The 15948-nt window shown below is 40.3% G+C and overlaps 1 protein-coding gene across 2 annotated transcripts in view; it reads right to left on the bottom strand.

Moving 5' to 3' along the window:
• The window catches only part of AKR1D1 (aldo-keto reductase family 1 member D1), a 114455-nt gene that overhangs the window by 1879 nt on the left and 96628 nt on the right, over positions 1–15948 (bottom strand). For both annotated transcript variants that reach the window (XM_049893915.1, XM_049893914.1), the window contains exons 5-9: positions 14981–15058; positions 12842–12964; positions 6896–7005; positions 5177–5342; positions 1120–1202 (exon numbers count right to left, since the gene is read on the bottom strand). In XM_049893915.1, coding sequence (XP_049749872.1) covers positions 1120–1202; positions 5177–5342; positions 6896–7005; positions 12842–12964; positions 14981–15058 — 560 coding nt within the window. The remainder of the gene's footprint in view (positions 1–1119; positions 1203–5176; positions 5343–6895; positions 7006–12841; positions 12965–14980; positions 15059–15948) is intronic.

The following is a 15948-nucleotide window of genomic DNA, read 5'->3' on the forward strand; positions in this document are numbered from 1 at the left end:
ATTTGGAAAAATTTCGCAGGAGAACAAGGGATGCTGCTTGTGGGAAGTCAGCTAGTAGGTGGAGCTAAAAACCCCGAAATCCACTGCCACTGAATCCATTTCGATCATAGCAACCCTACAGGATAGAGCAGAACTGCCCCCATAGAGTTTCCAAGGAGCAGCTGGTAGATTCGAACTGCCAGCCTTTTGGTTAGCAGCAGAGCTCTTAACCACTGCACCACCAGGGCTCCATAGGAGGAGCTAGAAGCTCTAAATTTTATAGGCAAGCAAGTATTTGTCTAAAACTCTAAGTTCTTGGCTCCAACCCAGTGCTCTTCCTAGGACACCATTATGCCTCTCTCCCAGGGATGGTTTGTTGTTGTTGTTGATCACTTTGCTCTAATCCGTGCATCACTCCAACTTTTAGGAAGAAATAAATATGCTTTGTCAATATTTGTGTTGCTGCTATATTGAAGGAGCCCTGGTGGTGCAGTGGTTAAGTCTCGGCTGCTAACTGAAAGCTCAGCAGTTCCAACCCCCCAGTGGCTCCAAGGGAGAAAAGGTTTAGTGATCTGCGTCCCTAAAGATTACAGACAGGAAAACCCTCTGAGGCAGTTCTACTCTGTCACATGGGATTGCTATCAGTCAGAATGGGCTTGATGACATCCAACGGTACTCTAAGGGCATTCTCCTCCAGTTCCTTAAGCTGCCATGTCCTATAACCTAAGTTGTGGAATGTCATAAATGCCAGGAATCATCTTTCAAACACAAATTTGGGTTTGTAGGCAGTTCCTGGTGGTACAGTGGTTACTCACCTGCTAACAGAGTGATTAGGGGTTCCAACCCACCAACCACTCTGAGGGAGAAAGATGTGGCCGTCAGCTTCCGTAAAGATGACAGCCTGGGAAACCCTATGGGGCAGTTCTGCTCCTACAGGGTTGCTCTGAGTCAGAATCCACTGGAGAGCCGTGGGTTTGTGGGCAGTTCCTATAATGGCTGTATCTCACCCAGGAATGTTTAATATCCGGGACATGCTCCTCACGGCCTTTACCCTGTGCTTTCTGTGGACACAGCTGTGGCTGATGTTGGACAACCCCACACGACTGTGCAATACCTGGTTACTGATCCCCCAGAACTCACATGAGCATCTCCACAAAGCGCACATTTCTGTTCAAGCCTTCAATGTTTTTCATTTCTTCTTCAGTGAGAGAAAAGTCAAAGACCTAATAAAAAGGAAAGAAGAGAGTCAGAACATCTTTGAAGGTAGGCAGGTGGGACAAGCTTGGGGTCAGGGAGTGGAGCTACCTGCTGCTTGCGAATGAATACCAGGTGAGGACTGCCCTTCACACTTAGAAGCATCTGCCAATGACTAAGAAGAGCTAGGCTAGGGCCGGACCACCCTCCTGATACGGAGCAGGGCTCGGGCTTGGACAGAATCCTGCTGGGGACTTCGTGCAAGAAATTCCAAAACCTGAATCAACATATGCCCAGGAAGTCTCCTAATTATTATTTCTATCTAAGCTTTTGATTCTGGTGCTAAGTGCTCAGCTGCTAACAGAAAGGTCAGCACTTGGAACCCACCCAGTGGTCCCACAGGGAAAGGCCTGGTGGTCTGCTCCTGTAAAGATCACGGCGTAGGAAACCCTATGAAGCAGTTCTGCTCTATCACACGGGCCACTGTGAGCTGGAGTCCACTCGATGGCACCTGACAACGACAGGCTCTAAATTTGCATTTTTTTTTTTTTTTTTTTTTACTTTTAGTTTGCTTTGTTTTGTCCTCAATCCTTTCTTTCATCATTTTTAATCTCTCATCTTCTACCTTTTTATTCCAATTACATTTTCATTGTTTTGGCTTTTATTTACTTTTATACTTTACACTCTGGTTTTATAATTGTCCTTTATAAATGTTTCTATAATTTATTTTAGCTTATTTATATTTTTAGCATTTAGCTTATCTGCTTATAATTTATCTTCTCTTTATTGTTTTGTCTTTCTGTTCTTTCACTGTTATTTTAATATATATCGAATCATTTATAAATTTTAATTACATAAGTAGCATATAAGTATATGGAGCCCTGGTGGTGCAGTGGTTAAGAGCTCAGGCTGCTAATCAAAAGGTCAGCAGTTCCAGTCCACCAGCTGCTCCGTGGAAACCCTACAGGGCAGTTCTGCTCTGCCCTGTAGGGTTGCTATGAGTCGGAATTGACTCGACGGCAGTGGGTCTGTTTATATATGTATGTGTGTACTCTTTGTAGTAAGAAAATGAAACACTACAGAAGGCACCCACCGCCTCAGTCTCATTTCTCTTCCTAGATATTCCTCCCAAACATTAAACACATTAAGAGCAAAAGGCAGTAATTATAGTATCTTTATTATTCTGCAACTTTGTTTTATTCATATGTCTTGATGATCTTGTCTGTCAACATATATAAAAAATACCAAGACCATACCATTGCCACTGAGTTAGTTCTGGGTCACGGTAACCCCATGTGTGCAGAGCAGAACTGCTTCATAGGGATCTTCCAGGAGCAGATCGCCAGGCCTTTCTTCTGAGCATCTCTGGGTGGGTTTGAACCACCAGCCTTTCAGCTAGTAGTAGAGTGCTCAATCTTTTGCACCACCCAGGAACTTTCTGTAGGATAGGTTTCTAGAACTTAAACAGTCAAGTCATATGTTTAAAATTTTGATTGCCTGTCAAAAATATTGTCTCATTTAAATATTATGAAGCTTTCAAAAATTTTCCAAGCTGATGGTGGAATGGACACAGGAAGGAGGTGTTTGGAGGAGTATCAGGAGCTCAGTTTTGGGCATGCTAAGTTTAAGATCCACCACCCATCTGTCAGTTTTCCATACTGTGGTGGCGTGCCTGTTGCTGTGATGCTGAAAGCTGTGTCACTGCTATTTCAAGTACTAGCAGGGTCACCCATGGGGGACAGCTTTCAGAGGAACTTCCAGACTAAGACAGACTAGGGAGAAAGGCCTGTTGATCTACTTCCAAAAATCAGCCAATGAAAACCCAATGGATCACAGAATATTGTCTGGGACTTGGCTTGCTTAATTTGGATGTGTCCTCAGGAGGAACTGATTGCTGGAGAGGGACGTCATGTTTGGTAACGTGGAGGGCCAGAGAAGTTGAGGGAAGGCATCAATGAGATGAATGACCACAATGGACGCAACAACAGACTCAAACATACCAATGATCATGAAGATGGTACAGACCATTCTGTTGTACATGGGGTTGCCATGAGTCAGAGCAACTGACAACCACAACAAAAGGTTAAGACGCTTATAAGACAACCGAGTAGAGATGACAAGGAACAGTTGAATATGACAGTCTGGAGTGCAGGCGAGATCATTGGGGTAAATTTGGGAGTCATCAGCATTTAGATGATGTTTGAAGTCATCAGATTGGATGAAAGGACAAGAGAAGACAATGGGAGTGATTCTAGGAGAGACAAAGGAACTCCAAGGATTAAGCCCTGGGAGCACCCCAATGTTTATAGGTCAAGAAGGCAAGGAAAACCACTAAAGGGACAAGAACTGAGAACTAATGATTGGATTAGGCAATGTGGAGGTCACTGATGTTGACAAAGGCTATTTCAGTGGAGTGGCCAGAGTGAAAGCTTGGGTTGAAAGGGTTTACAGGACAATGGGGAAGAGAATTGGAAGCAATGAGAATAGATTGTCTTTTTAGGGGCTGGCTGTAAAAGGAAAGAGAAATGAGTAATCGCTGGAGAGGGAAGTGGTTCTAGATTGGATTTTATTTCTAAGACTGGAGGTTGCAGCATCTTCTATTTTGATGGAGTGACACGGTAGAGAGGAGCAATTATACTACAGCACAGAAGGGAGACTGGAAGGACCAGTGTTCCTGCCTGGCTAGTTGGGATAGCATCTGGTGAGCAAGTGTGGGCCTTGGCTGTGTCCAGCAGCAGGGCAGGGCTGTGGATCAAAACAGGAAAGCAGGTGGTGCCTCCTCACACGGACACAGGTTGGGGAGTAGAAGTTTAGTGCGAGCTTGGGAAAGTTCTTTTCTGAAGGTTTCCATTTTTTCTCCATGAAACAGCAATCAAGATGATCAGCTGAAAGAGAGGATGATACTGGGGAGATACTAAATGTAAGAGAAAACAGGAAAAGATAAAATACATTATCTAAGAGGGTCGGAAAGAAAATGGAATGGGAATGTAGCAAGGGTGTTGGGCAGCATTAAGAGCCTACTCAAGGTTAGTGGTCATTCATTTCTGCTGGTCACAGATTCCCTACAGAGGAAGTCCTGGCAATTGCCGTTCATGAAGTCTAGATGGTCCTCTTCAATTTTTCCCAAATTCATTTCCAACATTTATGAGAGCCATTAAATTGGAAAGTTGACTGCTACAAATTTTGAATTTTATATTTTCTGCTTCTGCTGAGCTGGTGGGGGAAGACAGTAGGTAGTGTCAAGAGTTAACAGATAAGAGACTGGGACCGGAAGAACTAGATGGTGCCCGGCTACCACAATGACTGCCCTGAAAGGGAACATAACAGTGAATCCTTGATGGAGCAGAACAGTGGCATGCAGACCTCAAATTCTCATAAAAAGACCAGACTTAATGGTCTGCATGAGACTAGAAGGACCCTGGAGGTCATGGTCCCCAGACCCTCTGTTAGCTCAAGACTGGAACCATTCCCAAAGCCAACTCTTCAGACAGGGATTGAACTGGACTATAAGACAGAAAATGATACTGGTGAGGAGTGAGCTTCTTGGCTCAAGTAGCCACATGAGACTATGTGGGCAGCTCCTGTGTGGAGGGGAGATGAGAAGGCAGAGGGTGACAGAAGCCGGCGGAATGGACACCGGGAATACAGGGTGGAGAGGAGGAGTGTGCTGTTTTATTAGGGGGAGAGCAGCTAGGAGAACATAGCAAGGTGTGTATAAGTTTTTGTATGACAGACTGACTTGATTTGTAAACTTTCACTTAAAGCAAAATAAAAAAATCAAATTAAATTAAAAAAAGAGTTAACAGATGAGGAACAGGAACAGTAAGGGAGCTGGATCACGTACAAGCAGCAAAGCAAGCCCTGGAGTGCTGGAAACTGTCTCAAATTCAGCCCAAATCAAACCCAGATATGGGAGCTTGGATGAAGGAGCTGGTATAAAAATTCTCTAAATAAAAGAAAAACCATGTCCCTCTTTTCACCTTTCCAAAAGCCATTCTCTTACCTGGAAGTTTTCTTTGATCCTTTCGGGGTTAAAGCTTTTAGGAATGACGGCCACCCCTCGCTGGATGTTGAAACGCAAGGCAATTTGAGCTGCTGTCTTAGTGTACTTTTTCCTCAGTGAGTTCAAATACGCGTCTTTTAGCAAAGGTGGAGAAGACAAGTTTACCCTTTCAAAAAATCAAAACATGTATCATATTAGCGTGGGGCAGGAGAACCAATGGTTAATCAGTCCCCCTCCTTCTGTTTCCGCTTTCAGCTCATCACCTACCAAGACAACTTCAGTCACCCGTCCTTACCAGCTTCCCTGTGTGTAGAGTAATCCTCGAATAAAGAGGTGCTCTTAGTATTGGGCAGGTCAAGACAGGCAAGTCCATAGAGCGGCCTCTTTCAGACACTGAACAACATTTAGAGGAGTCTTAGAGAGCTGGGCCGGAAGTGGCCATATAGGGGAAGGCAGGAAAGAGGAAGTGGAAGAAACAGATCACTACTCTCAGAATCAACTCCGAGTAGAAAAATTTCTACTTAAGCCTCTGGAACACACCACAGTGGAAGTGTCGCCATTGATATCAGAGTTTAAAAAAAATTCAAAAATTTTGGAAAGGAGGCCATAGAAACATTTCTCAAACAATATTTATACAGACATTCATTGAGTATATAAATGGAAAAGTTTCAAACTGGAGGTACTCATGTCAGATGTAAGAATGATATGCATTCCCAGGAAGAAAAAGGTCAGACTATAAACCATTTGTCTGCGGGAAAAATGTGTCAAGATGTTAACAATTTGTTTCTGGGAAAAATGTGTTCATGACTGCAATCATGTACCTACTTCTCACTTACTATATCGTTATCCAACACTTCCCATTTACAACAATAACAAAAAATCTACTATCTGACTATTTTGTGCATTAACGACATACTTCTGGCAATAACAAACACCGAGGTGCAAGGTCAGAGTAACACTGGCTGCGATGGTTAAGGTTATGTGTCAGCTTGGCTGGGCCGTGATTCTCAGTGGTTTGGCAGTTACGTAACTTGGCAGCTATGTAATCTGGCAGTTATGTAATGATATAGTCATCCTCCATTTTTGTGATCTGATGTGGTCATCCTCCATTTTTGCATAATGCCGATTTTTGCATAACAGCCTGGTTTTTGGAACCTAACCATGTTGATAAGCCAGATGCGAGTATATAAGAGTATATAACTCAACCGGCTGGCGCTACTCACTTAAGTGGTAACTCACTGCCCCCTAGCCAAGTGGCTGACCTTTACATTTCAAAAGACTTCAAGCTGAAGCTGATCTTATCTACAATCATTAACTCCCTAACTTTCCTTTGTTTTCTAGCTATATAGACCCCTCTCCCTGCTTAAACAGTGGAGTGGTTTGTATTTTTACTTAGCTGCCCAGCTCAAGCTGTATCATTCCTCAAAAACACTCTTTTCTATCACTCCTAACAGAGTTCTAGATTTTCTTCTTTGACAAGCATTTCCTATGTTTCTGGCGCTGCTAGGCAATTTCATACAGAGAGTGTAAGATTCTCACAACACCTCAGTAAGGAGGTATTACCAGCTCTAATTTGTATAGCTGGAGAATGACTCAGAGAGGTTAAGTTACTTTCTTAAGATCACACAGCCAAATAGTCCTTCCAATCAGGAAAACACATTAGCCTTATTCTCCAGGCCAAAAGAAGTACTTCCCGAAGAGACATACTGCGTTACCTACCAGGATGGGTTCCTGGACGTCCCCAGAGGGCTGTATGCAATAATGGTGATGTCATGCTCTTGGCAAAATTTCAGGAGTTTTGGCTGGGTGAAATATGGGTGGCACTCAACCTGTGTGGTTGCATCGGAGAGCAGAGCACAAAATTAAGGCCTTGTGGATGAATGTAATTTTAAGTAGCTTTAAAAAAAAATCTTCAATAAAGTCTATTAAAAAATTTTATAGATATCAAGGAAAATCCCAAATATTTTTTCTAAAGAATAAAGCTTACAGTGTGTATATACTGGTAAGATTAACTAAAACGAGGTTAGTGAGGACATCATCTGTGGGTTAATTCCAAAATAGTTGGGGAATAAATTCAATTTTATGGAACAAGCATAGTTTAAAACTTTAAGTGAATAAACCCTATTATCTATAGAAAACATTCCAGCAAATACAGTCTTCTGAAACAAATATATATCACCGATTATAGCCTTTGTAAGCAGAAGAGTCACCAACCATGTTTCAGTCTGTTGTAATCATTGCCCATCACCCATCTGTCAGTCGGTTGTACTGTGGTGGCTTGTGTTTTGCTGTGATGCTGGAAACTATACCATCAGTGTTTCAAATACCAGCAGGGTCACCCAAGGTGGATAGGTTTCAGCAGAGCTTCTAGATTAAGACAGACTAGGAAGAAAGGCCTGGCAATCTACTTCCAAAAAAAACCAATGAAAACCTTATGGATCGCAGCTGAATATTGTCCAATGGATTCAAACATGCCAACAGACACAAAGATGGCGCAAGACAGGGCAACGTTTCATTCTGTTATACACAAGGTCACCATGATTCCGAGCCAGTGAAATATCAACTAACAACAACAAGAAGTAGAAGTGACATACTGCAGAGTTCTCTGTCCCTAGTAGCTGTCAAACATTTAAGGGTATTGTTACAAGAGATCAAGCATGTATAAAATGAAATTTGAAGGTGAATTTTGTCTCCTGGGCTGAGAGTGGTTGACCCCACCAAATGTAAGTCTATGTTCATTTTCAGTGTCTCATTGACAAGGAATAGAGCTGATTCTTGCGCTAAAAATACTTGTGCCAACAAAGCCCGTCTCAGAGTTCCTTCTTAAACACTATGTTGGTTTTCATTTTTGTTTCTGCTGTTTAGCAAAAAATGGTAATTTACTGCATGGTCTAGCCAAAGCTCAGAAAGGGTGGGGCTGCTCAGGGAACAAGGGCAGGGGTCAGAATGCTGAGAGGGTTCTTTCTGCCCTTCTCTGGCCTCCAGTTCTCTGGGCATCAGCCACATCTCTGCTCCTGGCATTGGCCGTCTTGCACAGCTTCTGGAAAACCTTAGCTCCCTTCTCACTGTGGTGGCTTCTGACTGATGCCTTTCTTCTGAATTCAAATCAAAACCAAAAAAAAAACCCACTGCCATCGAGTCAAATCCGACTCATAGCGACTCTAATTCAAATCAACCAGGGTATAATTGGAGCCCTTGTGGCACAGTAGTTAAGAGCTCGGCCGCTAACCAAAAGGTTGGCAGTTTGAATCCACAAGCCACTCCTCGGAAACCCTATGGGGGCAGTTCTACTCTGTCCTATAGGGTCACTATGAGTCAGAATCCACTCAACAGCCATGGGTTTGGTTTTAAAATATAATTTAAATCTTTTAAATATATAATTATTAGTTTCACAATCCAGAACACTGAATATTTGATATGTTTCATTTCTAGAAGGCACAAGTAAGAGCTATTGACTAAAAAAAAGTGGGAAGGTAATCTGGGGTCCTTGGTAGGGATGGGGGATCATCCTTCCCCCTTCTAATCCCATGTCCTTGTTCTTTTTCTCCCTCATTAGTTTCTGTCATTTCTTCTCTCTCATCTTGGTCCCTCCCTTACCCTAATAAAAACTTTTTTTTTTTCTCCCTTGAAATTTTCTGAAATAATTCTAGAAGGTGAAATAGAGACTTAAGTTAAGAATTATTACTATTTCTTTCCTTTATCCTCTCTCACCCCCAACATCACCCCTCACCTTTAGTCTCTTTTTTATTTTTCATCTTGTGTTATTGTTGGTGGAGTCCCCGGGTTAATGCGCTCAGTTGCTAATCAAAAGGTTGGAGGTTCAAGTACACTCAGAGGCACCTCGGAAGAAAGGCCTGGCAATCTACCCCCTGAAAAATCAGCCATTTAAGACCCTGTGAAGCACAGTTCTACTCTGACATATGTGGGGTCACCATGAGTTAGAATCAATTTGATGGCACCGGATTTTTTTTTTTTTTTTTTTGGTTCACATTATTGGCAGATGATCTTCTCAAATCACAGATTTTACCAAGTCAGTCCACTGTTTAGAGAGTAAGTATAAATTCCTTAATTTAACACCTAGCAGCTGACTGTCCCCACATGGACTCCTTTCTAGTCAGGTTGGAGGGCTGTTACCTGTCTCTGGTCTATTAAATATGTACGCATATGTATGTAAGCAAACATATATGTATATTTATATTCATTTATATTTATATATAGATGACATCTTTATAACTTATCCTTTGAAAAAAACTTTTATATGGTTTGTATCAAAAGTTATGCATAACAATAAGGCTAATAAAATTAAAAATTGAGCAAACAAGTATGTGAATATTGATTCTGTGACTGGATAAATTTGGTACATAGAGAGAGTTGGGTTGGGGAACATGCTAGAAGAAGGTCCTCAACAAAAGCTTTTGAATTAATATAAAACAGTGTCTGCGCAGATAGTTACCAGATAAAAGTTCTAGGGCCTACCACATTGCCTGATCCTGTGCCATTCCTGTGATCGTTGGCATGTTTGAATCCACTGGAAATTCGATGTGGTGGGGAGGAAGGGGGGAAGACGTGAGGTGGGGGATGGGGTCAGGCTAATTTGATCCGAGCGCGCACAAGCAGAGAGAACCACGCTCCTCCTTTTCGTAGCAGTCATCTGTCTCTGATGATTAATGCCTTTTGCGATTGTTGGGTAAAATGTCTGCTCCCACTGCACAGCTAGCTCCACCGGGGCAGGCCCATCCCAGCCTGTGGTCACCTTTGCATTCTCCCTAGAGCTTAGCAGGGCACCTGGGGTAAGGCAAGTGCTTGGTGAGTATGTGTTGAAGGAGTGAAAACGATAAATGTGTAGAGGACAGAGCCAGTGGGAAGGTAACGGCTGGGGACCCTCCGACGTGGCTTGCTTCATCTGAGCTTGTTTGTGAAGCTGATCAATATGGTGGTGCGAGCGGATCACAGTATCTCCTCACACGTTGTCGAATTTTTACTGGCTTTCATTCCGAGGTCAAAAATCACCATTGTTCTCTGAGTATTTGTAAGGAGAAGCTGGTTTGTCGTTTTCACATTTTCATAATGAGATGTTCCTGGGATGTGGGAAGGACATGCTGGTAAGGACGGGCCAGGAATAAAGTGATGGATTGAGATGGGTCAGGAAGTCAAAGGGGGCTGTTTTCTGTTCCTGAGAACAGGTGGTGCAGTGTTAGAATAGGTGTCAGTTCAGAAGTGTTCCTCCTAAATACAGCAACACTGCCATTTTAGGCTAATATTTAGGCTATTGTCATGACGTCGGCAATAATTTAGTCTTTCTGCTATGAGATCATACCAGACTCTCCTGAGTTACGAGAAGCGAGCAATCAAACAAACAACCATAATCCCAATATTTACCCAATCCAAGACCATATCTTAGTGTAGCTTCATAACGTTCTAGGAAGCAGGGCAAAGAGGCTATTATTATCTGCATTTAACAAGATGGATAATGATACTTTGTTGTGATTAAAAATATATGCTCTCTGCAGACAACTTGACAAATGCAGAAAAGTACGAAGAAGAAGACAAAATTCACTTGTCAATGCACACCCCAGAGATAGAATTTAACATTTTGATATATTTCTTTCCAGGCTTTTTTCTACGCATATTTAAGAAAATATAATCACATTCATACTGTTTATCACATTTGGTATCCTGGTTTTTCCCCTTAATGTCATAATCATTTCCCTTTTCCACAAACATTATTCAAGAATATCTTTTGTTAAAGTTTCACATTATATGAATGTCCCAGAATTTATTTAACCATTTCTCTACTTTTTCCCATTTATTACTTTTTTTTATTTTACCTTTATAAACAATGCTGTGACAAACACATATATAAGTCTTTCTGGGCATTCTGATTTTATTTCTTTAGAATAAATTGTAGAAATAGAAGATTGTGTACATTTTTAAGGCACTTGATACATATTGCCAGATGGATTTCCAGTAAGGTTGAGGCAGTTTGCATACCCAGCATTTCACTACTTGCTCACATGGAGAATCATCTTAAAAAATAAAACAAAAGCTTTGCTAACTTGATACACAATATTACGCTCAACTGTCTCTAAAACCTAGTGACGCTGAACATTTTTTTCATATGTTTATTAGTGTTATGAGTTGTCTTCTGTGGATTTCTGCTCATTTCTTTTGCCCATTTTTCTATTGAGCCTTAATTTTTTTTTTCTCATTGATTTTACTAGCCTTTAACTCATAAAGCTATGAGCCCCTTTTCTGTTATTTTTAAAAATATATAATTACCTATTTTTGCTTGCTTTTTGTTTTTAATATTTTTAGAGTTAAAAATTTTTATACTGTTAAATTTATCAAGCTTTCATTTACAATTTTTCCATGGCTTCCTTTTCTATCTGTAGCTCCAGATAACTAAAATTCTCGTGTAGTACCTTATTTTAAATTCCTAATCAAACAAAAGGTGCATTTGTTTCGGCGTATGACATGAGGCAAAGATCTATATTTCTTTCTAAATAACTGGCTATTTTTCCCATCCTGCTTACTGAAAAATTGATCCTTTTGCCATTAGTTGTACCACTTTATTTTACATTAAGTTTTTAACTACACTTGGACCTGTTTCTTAGGTATTTGTTATTTTCCATTATTTGTATGTTGGCTTTTGCACCAACCTTAGATTATTTTAAATACGTCTTAATATCTGGCAAGTCAAGTTCCCCCTTGTTCTGCAAGTTTCCATAATGCTCTCGAATCATATAAGGTATAAGTTGCTATTATGCTTTCAAAATACTTATGCATAATTTAGAAATAGAAGTATGTCTACCTTGGTGAGGCTCTCTATCATAAAGGGATAAAAGAAACATAACAATCTCTGTAAAGTAGCCTTGAGACATAAGTCTAAACAACCTCCCTATCTCTAACCTTAAAGAAAAGAGGCAGCATCTGGTTAATCTCTAACCCTGGAAGGGAAGACATACCAAAATAGTCTTTGCTGTCACACTGGCCCTTATCGTATGAGGTCAAGTTGAAAAATTCATGTATAAACCCTGAATTTCTGCTCACTCACTGAGAGAAAGAAGAAATGGAACCTCCCCCTAGAGTCTGACTCTCTCCAAAGACTGAGACTCTGAGCTGAGATTCTGTCTGCCGCTGCCAACCTCCGACCTTAGCTACAAGGGACCCAGCTTCAGCTGTGGTCAAGCCTTCCCAAGACCACTCATAAAAGGTAAACACCTGAAGTCTAAAGATTTGGACTCTGTTGAACTAACATTGTAATTACAATTAATTCTGATTCTCTGGTCCTAAATGACTGTTGTAAGGTTTTACCTGTGTGCCTTGCCCTGACTACCTTCTAATAAACTACATGAGTTTATGCATGTCAAGCCTGAGTATTTCTTTATTAGTTTCTAAGATTAACAGCCTACAAGACACCCCTCCTTAATGTTCTTCAAAAATATTTTTGGTTACTTCTGCCTGGATTTGAACTTTCAAATATTTTTTCCAAAGAGACATATTGAGAGAGGTCAAGTGACTTGCCCAGTGTCTCATGACGAGATATATGTGGAACTGCCACAAGACTTACTGACTCCTACCCCAGGGTTCTTTCTGTTAAGTAATTGTTAGATTCCACACCCCTCCCCCCCCCGCCCCCACCAAACGGAAGCTGTGAAGCTGTACCTGGTTGCTAACAGGCTTGTATTTGAGTCCTGGTTTGTTCAGGATGAGCTCCAGCTGCCTGCGGTTAAAGTTGGACACACCAAGGGATTTCACCAAGCCAGCATCTTTGCAAGCTTCCAAAGCCTGTGCATAAATATCAACAAGTCAAGAAAAAAGCCTCAAAAGATGCAAAATTGAAGACTATTTGTAAGGGTAAGTGTGAATTATTTGAGAAGGGAAGTCCCTGAGTACGTTAATAGACACTCTGGGAAGAAAAAATAGAGGAGTGGGGCAGGAATTCTGTGATTAGATGAGTTTTAGAACCATTGTATACTCTATCTTCCCTCCTGTTTTCACAACGTATACCAGCAAATTAAAAATTATCCTATTTCTTGAGGGTTTTTTTTATGGCATACATACTTGATCAATTTTTGTAAATGTCTTGTATGTGTAAGAAAAATGTATATTCTCCAAATTTTGGGTGCAATGCCTCTGATGTTAAAAGCTTATAGACTTTAATTATAGAGTATTATGGATATATATATTAGATATTTTTATAGATAACAATAAGGCTTATCCAGTTTGATTTGATCACTTTTACCTCATACATTTCTTGGAGCACTGCTTAAATTTTTCACTCCTCTTATTTAAGTACAGAGCCTTGGTGGTGCAGCGGCTACGCATTTAGCTGCTAACCAAAAGGTCGGCAGTTCAAATTCACCAGCTGCTCTTTGGAAACGCTATCGGGCAGTTCTACTCTGTCCTATAAGGTCCCTATAAGTCGGAATCGATTCAACGGCAATGGGCTTGGGTTTTTGTTTTTGTTTTGGTTATTTAAGTACATCATCTGCAATGGTTACCAAAGTGGGTCTTGATGTGGCAAAACTTCTAGGCAGTGTATCGACCTGAAAATATTTTATTATAACTCATTTTTGCTTACAATTGGGCTGGATATAAAATTCAAAGTAATGTTCTTTTTTCCTCAATACTTTGAAAATATTGGTCTGTTATCTTTTTGCATTCAATGTTGCTGATAATAAGACAAAACAAAACTGATAAGCCTCATTTCATGTGGTTAGCTATTTCTCTCTGAAAGTTTTAAAGTTTATTCTTTTGCAGCTTTATTGAGTTATAATTGATGTATAATAAACCACATTTTAAAAGTGTGCATTTTGATGACTTTTGTCATACATACACACCTGTGAAATCATCACCACAATCAAAATCAGTAACATATTCAGTGCCGTGCTGATAAATGTTTAATAATCAGCTCTCCAGGAAAAAAAACAAAAAGTTCCAATTTGTAATGTTTGTTGGTTTCTGTGGTATAAAAACTCATGCCAGGCTGTAAGCTAATAACATTGATTTGAGAACTTTCTTCTTTTCTAATATAAGATTTTAATGCTATAAATTTTCCCGTAAAACCCTGCTTTAGCTATATCTCACACATTTTGATAGGTCATTTTCATTCAGTTCAAAATTTTTCTAACTTTGTCTTACATGTGTGGAGCAGGCAATGTTTGTCCTAATGCTATGGCAGGAGAGAAGAAAGAACAAAAATGAACTCTACAACTCCCCTCCCGTATTATCCTCTCACTGATTGTCGGGCTACCTTCTACTCTAGGTCAAAGCTGCCGCACCACTCACAAACAAACCAGTTCAAACTTTGCCTCTCCCTTGAATACCTAGGAGTTTTTTTTTTTCTCTCTTATTTTCCTACTCTTGTGATCCTAGGAAAGGAGTCAGCAGTCGTGATAGTTCAGAAGCTTGTAATAAATGGAACCAGAATTATGTTCCAGCTTTTCATGTATCTTTTTTAAAAATTTGTTTCTTTTTAGACATCGTATTGTTAATTTTTAAAAATTCAATTTGAGAAACTTAAAATGTGAATTTATCTCATTTATATTTTTGTAATTAGTATTATATTAGAACTTATTTCCTTTATATTTTTCTCCCTTCCAGTCCACCTCCCCTCCTCAAAATTATTTAACACCTAGAACTGGAGCTTTTACACATATGTACTTATTGTTAGAAATGCCTGTTCTGACTGTTACTTTCCACTGAGAATAAAAGTTGCATCTCTCCACAAATCTGACAGGAGTAAGCAGATCACAGTTTTAAAATGTAGTCTTTTAAAACAAGAGGTCTGCTTCAACTTACCTCCCAAGTGGCACACAGATTAGACTTGTGATACAACCATTTACCATTCTCATCTTTAGGATAGGGTTCATCTCCAGGCTGCAAAAAACAACAAGTGCTTTCATTTTATATCTGGGAATTAAAATTGTGGAATTTGAGTTGCCAATATAGCCCTGGTCCTGGGAAAGCAATTCAAGATACTTATTCAAATGTTGATATAATTATACAATAAATACACACATATTTATTATATACAAAATCCTGCCTTTGTGGGACTGTCCAGAAATTCTTTAATTTGTCCTACATAGGTGATATATTAGTCTCATTATTTCACCCCAGTATTCATTTTGAGTTGAATAAAGTTCTTAATGACAAAAGAAAAGTCTCATCAGGCCTAATGGACCACATCTACCATGGCCTCCACTAGGCTGAGTCCAGAACAATGAGATGGTGCCTGGCTACCACCACTGACTGCTCTGACAGGGATCACAATAGAAGGTCCTGGACAGAGCTAGACAAAAATGTAGAACAAAATTCTAACTCAAAAAGCAAGACCAGACTTGCTGGCCTGACAGAGACTGGAGAAACCCAGAGAGTGTGGCCCCCAGACACCCTTTAAGCTCAGTAACGAGGTCACTCCTGAGATTCACCCTTTAGCCAAAGATTGAATGGGCCCATGGAACAAAACAAGGCTAAAGGGGCACACCAGCCATGGGGCAGGGACTGGAAGGCAAGAGGGAACAGGAAAGCTCGTAATAGGGAACCCAAGGTTGAGAAGGGAGCATGTCGACATGTCATGGGGTTGTTAACCAATGTCATAGAACATTGTGTGTACTGTTTGATGAGAAACAACTTCATCTAAAGTACAATTAAAAAAAAAGTCTCATCAAGACTCCCATAGAAATTAGCCCTAAGATTTTTCATAATACTTAAGAATTATGAAATATACTCCATCATATTTTCCTTTCAAGATTCTAGGGTTTTCTTTA

Source organism: Elephas maximus, chromosome 8 (assembly GCF_024166365.1).
Source record: "Elephas maximus indicus isolate mEleMax1 chromosome 8, mEleMax1 primary haplotype, whole genome shotgun sequence".
Taxonomy (NCBI): domain Eukaryota; kingdom Metazoa; phylum Chordata; class Mammalia; order Proboscidea; family Elephantidae; genus Elephas; species Elephas maximus.